Source organism: Toxorhynchites rutilus, chromosome 2 (genome assembly GCF_029784135.1).
Source record: "Toxorhynchites rutilus septentrionalis strain SRP chromosome 2, ASM2978413v1, whole genome shotgun sequence".
NCBI lineage: Eukaryota > Metazoa > Arthropoda > Insecta > Diptera > Culicidae > Toxorhynchites > Toxorhynchites rutilus.
This window is the reverse complement of record NC_073745.1, coordinates 254,336,985-254,342,865: the sequence shown is the minus strand read 5'-3', so window position 1 is coordinate 254,342,865 and position 5,881 is coordinate 254,336,985. Positions and strand designations below refer to the sequence as shown.

Here is a 5,881-nt window from a genome sequence, read left to right as displayed (position 1 = left end):
ACGTGGAAAAGGTATTGTGTGTTGAGATTGGTTGTTCTTGTTGTTGGGTCAGTGGCGAAGCGCCCTTTAAAATTTCCGCAAAAGTGCGCTTCGAGCGTTCCTTTAAAGAGCGCTTCTGTTTCTCCCAGCGACTCTTGTAAGTTTCACAAACTGAGAGCTCGTGTGGCGATCCCCCGCAATATGGACATTTATGCTCAGTCGCACTGCAGGATTTCGGCACCAGCAAAGGTGACTCGAAACGAGTCGGACGGCGTAAATTTAGTTTGGTCCCCATCATGGGAAAGTTTCCCGAGTTGGCGACAGTCTAAGATTTTCACTTCCATTGAGGGGAGCTTCTTGAACTTGCCTTTTCCTTCTGCTTTTATTTGTTCGCTCGTCAGACCCGTTTCAGTTATCACCCCCTCAATTTCTACGTTATGGGAGGGTATGAATGTTCGATATTCGAGAGTGAAATGTTGATCAGCAACAATCTCGTTTGCGTGTTTCCGGTCATTCACGACAACTCGCAATTTGTTCGGTCTAACCCTGCGAATTTCAGATACAGAAGTGTATCTGGCCAGATCTTTCATGATCTGAATCACGTTAAGGTTTTTTCCTTTCGGTTTTGGCCGGAGGAAAACAACCCACGGGCCAGTTCCAGGTGCATCTTCTGGATAAACTCTGACACGTGGAGCGGAGACAACAGAGGGGGAAGACGAGGACGAGGACGAGGACGAGGATGAGGATGAGGACGAGGACGAGGATTGGGTTGGATCGGAAGCATCAGTAGGGGGAAGCGAAATCGATGATGGGAGAGGGGGAGTGGAAGTAACAGTGGGTTGAGAAGGGAGGCTTGCATTTTTCTTAGAGGGGGGCTTGGTAGGATGAGCGGATTCGTCCCCAGAAGAATTATCTTCCTTATGAGGGACTCGTTTATGTTTTTTCCCAGATCTTGTATGAGATTCATTATCGGAGATCTCCATCTCTGGAGATCCTCCACTATACTCCATTTTACAAAGATTTCTGTCTTATTTTTAATTTATTATTGATTTTAACAATAATCTCAAAAAAAAATAGCAAAAAAAAATATGATAATAATTGATAATAATATTAAACAATGAACAAATGAATTGAATAATAATATTAATAATAAATATGTGTACCTTAATATAAAAGTTGTTCCAATAATGCGCTCTACTGACCTAATCAGGGAGAGACATAGGCTACGCGCTACGGAGACAACACAATAGCGCAAGAATAGCTTACGGAGCCACGTGGTGATGAATCCCGTTTGCGACAGTCACGCGATGTCGATCCCGTTATGCCGAATCAGTTCAACAGCCGCAATCCGGCTCGCTGCAAGAGCGCTGGTTCCTTTGTTCCTTCGTTCCACTTAACAAAAGGTCAGGTCGAAAGCGGACAGCAATGACCTTCACTCGTACACGATTCACTCGTACCGATAGTACAATAGCAAAAGTGGCAACGCACAATACCGACACTGAACTTCACTCGTCAAGAGTTGGATAGCGAATGTGGAATATCATGACCTGCGAGAACATTATCAGCTCTCAACATCAATAAGGGATGTTCTCAGCAATGACCCTGTTCGTGAGGAGGTTCTTCTGTCGTTTTTGAAGGATGCCGGTTTGTTCTGGGAAATTTAAATAAGTACCTTCCCTGTAGCATCCCTGTCCGGAGAGGTCCCGACTTCAACTGATGAGCCTCCGGCGGCAGGTGCTGCGGGGAGCCTGAGTACAGCCCGTGTGAGTATCATCCTAATCCTCGTAATGAACACCCATACTGTTCCTTTGCTATTTTCTAGAAACGTCACATACGTCGGACTGGAATATTTTTATTGGAAAAAGACGGCTACGAGGAAGTGCAAGAAATGCTGCAAGAGCGCTGCCCGTCCCCGAGCCCTGTCATGAGAGACTTCGCTTCATACTGATTTTCAAATTCGAAAGTATTGATGTGTTGTTCGTTTTCCACTGTCTCATGTAACTGTATTTGTAAAACCATTTACTCTTCGAGAGACGGCGAATGACCTGAAAGGTTAAAGCCGGCAGAAATAAACTAAACATAATAATAATAATAATAATCTGGGTATAAATTTATTTTATAATAATGAATCTTAGTAGGGATTTCAGAAAAAATATAGAAAATTGATAAAGCAAGATTAAGTATTTCGTATTTTATGCATTCAAGTAACACCAAGTAATAACTTACATTCAAATTTTAGGAAGATAAAATTCCCTTGAGCCCACTAACCTGATAGAGTAAATTTCCTCACAAACATAGATTTTAACACAAGATGTCGCACAGTATCCTAGATACCATGAACGATAGTGTCCCTGCCCAATTACAGAAATGATGGAGCGAGATAAGAAAATCAGGATTTGCATCATTATTTCCCTCATATCAATTTTGTCAACTTTACACGATCATTGTTATTGTCATTCTGATGAAGTAATGTCATTATTATTTATAGTGTAAGGGACCCTTTATAGATGGATAGTTGAATGATTTCTGTATTGCTAAACATAGTTTTCATGCTGAGACATATATTTGCACCTCATTTTTAATCCTTCATTGCGTTATCCGTGTTTTTTGTGTTATCCGCAGTAAGCTTGTCCGAATATTCCGCGGATAATCGGGATTCTACTGTATTACAGAGCAAATCGATAGCATCGACCGAGGGAAACTATCGCTGCTACTGTCTGAATTTTTCGAGTTGTTTGGTTTGCTTGTTGCATATCTTCGGGAAATTAGTTTGATTTGGTCCCTTATATTTTCCTTTGAGAAACATTTCAGGAACGCTTAAATATATGCAATTTGCAAAACATTACATTGAGCCCGGTAAGAGAATATTACGATTTACAAAATACGAATTTTTGCTCAGTGTAATAGTGATTGTATCGATTTCTCGGTTCGATTTATATAATAGGGCCCAAAACTCGGACTCAATCTAGCTTAACTTTGAAGAATAACAATCAGACACTGTTTCGAAAAGAAAAGTAACATCAACATTAACTTTATTAGTTAGATTACAACCGAATTTAGGTTCAGAAAAAAAAATCAATCGTCTTCGTCGGACACGTACACCACCTTTGAGACATTTCTGCCACTTGTACGACTTCTGGGAGTAGTGTTAGCAACGAAAAATGATTCGATTTTTACGGTAGAATTCCCGGCGGCTGTCTTTCCTCTACCTCTGCCTCCTCCCCGCTTACTAACGGTTGTGGCATTGGTTGTCCGCGATCCCCTGCCGGTGGATCGACTACCTCTAGCATTGCTGGCATTACCTCGGCCAGTGCTAGCTACTGGTGGTTTGAAGGTAGAGTTGTTTTTCAGGCTGAGTGGCGTGTAATCTTCCTCTTCGTCGTTATCACCAAAAGAAGTTGGGCGGTCGTTTGAGTCCGTTCTTTTTTGGTTGCGTGAGTCCAGCATCTGAAAGAGAAATATGATGTGCGAGGAAAGTGAGTTGTTCGAATATACAATACTCACCTTAAGCATATCATTGTATGTATCCTTGGCTTGGAAGTTCTCCAAAACCTCATCAATGTTATCTTCATTGACAACACAACTCTCCAAATATTGTAAAACAGTTTTCTCGTGGAATTTGATGATATTCTCGGCTGCATCATCATCCTCATAGTCAACCATTCGACGCGTCAATTCGGCCATACTTTTCGATGGGAGCACTTCAAGTTGCTTATCTGCATCCGCTCCTCTGAAGTATTGCTCTACAACTTCTTCCGCGCGCTTTGCTGCCGTTTCCCGCTGATTTTGATACGCATCTTTTAAAGCTTGCTTATCAAGTGGCTTCAAATCATCTTTCGCTCTTATAATCTTCTTTTTGAATGCAATCATATCCTGAGGATTCGCCACTCGCCCACTGTACTGCTGTCCGAATCGAATTGCGTTGAACTGTTGCTCGGTTTCTGTTACCTCCAACCGTAGCCGGATCAACGGCAACTTCGGTTGCTTCAAATTCCCGGTCAATTTTCCCTTCGCTCGTTCAATCATTTCTTCCACCTTTTCGGCCGCAAACGACTGCACTTTCTGCTGCACATCACCCTCATCAAGCTGCAACTGCTCCGAGTAGTCAGCCAAGTTTATCGATTCGAAAATGAACGGTCGAACCGTTTGCAGTTGAATGGGATCCAGCCGAAATTGACTTTTATGGATACTGAGAACACCACAGCATTTGTCTATCGCTTCCCCTTCGGCTAACGATGTAGCCACCGTAGAACCTGGCTGACTGACGAAGAACTTTCGGAAAAAGTTTTCTTCCGGCACAATACGGCAATCATGCTCGTGGCCCCAAATCACCAGATCCAGAAAACCTTGAATTAATAAAAATAAAAATATAACAAATACAACGGAAAGCTATCCCTACCTGGTAATGATTTTTCCGGGAGGTAATTTTTTGGTCCCCGATCAGCTCTGTTCTGATGGAGCACCATAATGTTGAACCAACCGGAATCTTCTGGTTTCTCCAGGAATACCTTGGCCTCGTTAAACAAACGAGCCAATCTTGCATCACTTATGTAGCTCAACCCGTACAAAGCCAGCTTTGTCTCACCTTTCTTCAGCAGAATGGGACTGATGTTAATCTTAGTCAGATCTGTCCATTTGCCAAAATAATTCACATAACCGTTGGTGCTGAGCAAATCCAGCGAGCTAATTCGCCCAAATCCGCTGGGATCGTCATGATTTCCGTGAATGGAAAACACCGGAATGGCAATGTTCATGTTCGGGTCTTCATAGTTGACGGTTCTGTTCAAAGACTCCAGGAAGTTTTCATTCTGGTCGCTGAGAAATTCCAGCTTTATTGGTTTATCACCCAACATGTAGGTTTTCAGCAATCGAGAGCAACGGTTCAGCGTGTTCGTAGATGGATTCGCAATATGGAACAAATCGCCACCCAAAAGAACCGCATCCACGTCGTTCTCCAATGCATGCTGGAGCACTTCCTCAAACGCAATGAAACTGTCTTCTCCTGTTGAAAGAAAGCTATGTACATTGATTATTGGAACAACCAGCGCATGCATCCACACCTCGAATAACATCCTTTTCGTTGTAGCCTAAATGAATATCACTAGCGACCAGAATCTTAATTATATCTTCAGGGTCAGGTTTTGGGGTTGATTCGGACATTGTCACTGGGACGTGGAAAGAACTTCAATGTTGAATCATGGAAAAACAGGAATCGTTTGTCTGTATTTTTTTATGTTTGGAGTTTGCCGCTCTTAATTGTTTACACCGGCAAATGAACGATTTAGAACCCTATTTTCAAAAACAAAACGTTTAATGTTGAAATATTCTTCGCGGTTGAAATATTTCACAACACTCAAAGAAATAAATATAAATAATTTTGTGCTAAGCGACTGCTCATTTTGCTTCCATCGACGGTATCAGCTTTGGGGCTTCCAGTTATGACTATGTTGTCTTGGAAATCGCCGTGATTGCATTTGAAGACTGTCCACATACCACGTGAACAAATTTAGAGCTACGTAGTGCGAACTGAATCAAAAGTGCTGTGGAAAAAAATCCAATTGAAATATCAAAAAAGATCCAACGATCTGGAGTAGAGATGGGCAAACCGTTCATGAACTGTTCAAAAGAACTAGTTCGTCAAAAAGAGTTCAGAACGAACTGTGTACGAAGACCGCTGGCTGAACTGTGTGTACAGTTCAGAACGAACTGACCGCTGACTGAACTGTGCATATAGTTGAGAACGAACTGTGTATGGTGATCGGTGTATAAGGCAGCGGTGACACTGGATGCAGAAAAGTGGTCGTACGAATTGTATGCAAGAGTGAAAGTAAACAACCACATTGAGTTGTATTGGTGTGGTTACATTGGTCCCCCCTTGCTTCGTTCGAATTCATCATCTTTT

The 5,881-nt window shown here is 42.2% G+C and overlaps 1 protein-coding gene across 2 annotated transcripts; it reads right to left on the bottom strand.

Annotated features, from left to right (window-relative positions):
• Positions 1-2,272: 2,272 nt before the first annotated feature.
• LOC129767615 (double-strand break repair protein MRE11) lies at positions 2,273-5,256 on the bottom strand. Of its 2 annotated transcripts, XM_055768666.1 has the most exons (4): positions 5,040-5,255; positions 4,379-4,981; positions 3,484-4,325; positions 2,276-3,426 (listed from the first exon to the last, which is right to left on the bottom strand). In XM_055768666.1, the coding sequence occupies exons 1-4, from the start codon at positions 5,137-5,139 to the stop codon at positions 3,055-3,057; spliced, it is 1,917 nt and encodes a 638-aa protein (XP_055624641.1). In that variant the 5' UTR covers positions 5,140-5,255; the 3' UTR covers positions 2,276-3,054. The 2 variants fall into 2 exon arrangements, with proteins under 2 accessions (XP_055624640.1, XP_055624641.1); XM_055768665.1 differs by having other exon boundaries at positions 2,273-4,325; positions 5,040-5,256.
• Between the last annotated feature and the right edge of the window lie 625 nt (positions 5,257-5,881).

What these genes read in the sequence shown, in the direction of transcription:
- LOC129767615 (XM_055768665.1), bottom strand. Translation starts at nt 5,139, where the DNA reads ATGTCCGAATCAACCCCAAAACCTGACCCTGAAGATATAATTAAGATT. An exon ending in CGAAAAGGATGTTATTCGAG is followed by an intron (nt 4,982 to 5,039) that starts GTGTGGATGCAT and finishes TTCTTTCAACAG; the next exon opens with GAGAAGACAGTTTCATTGCG. An exon ending in CCCGGAAAAATCATTACCAG is followed by an intron (nt 4,326 to 4,378) that starts GTAGGGATAGCT and finishes TATTAATTCAAG; the next exon opens with GTTTTCTGGATCTGGTGATT.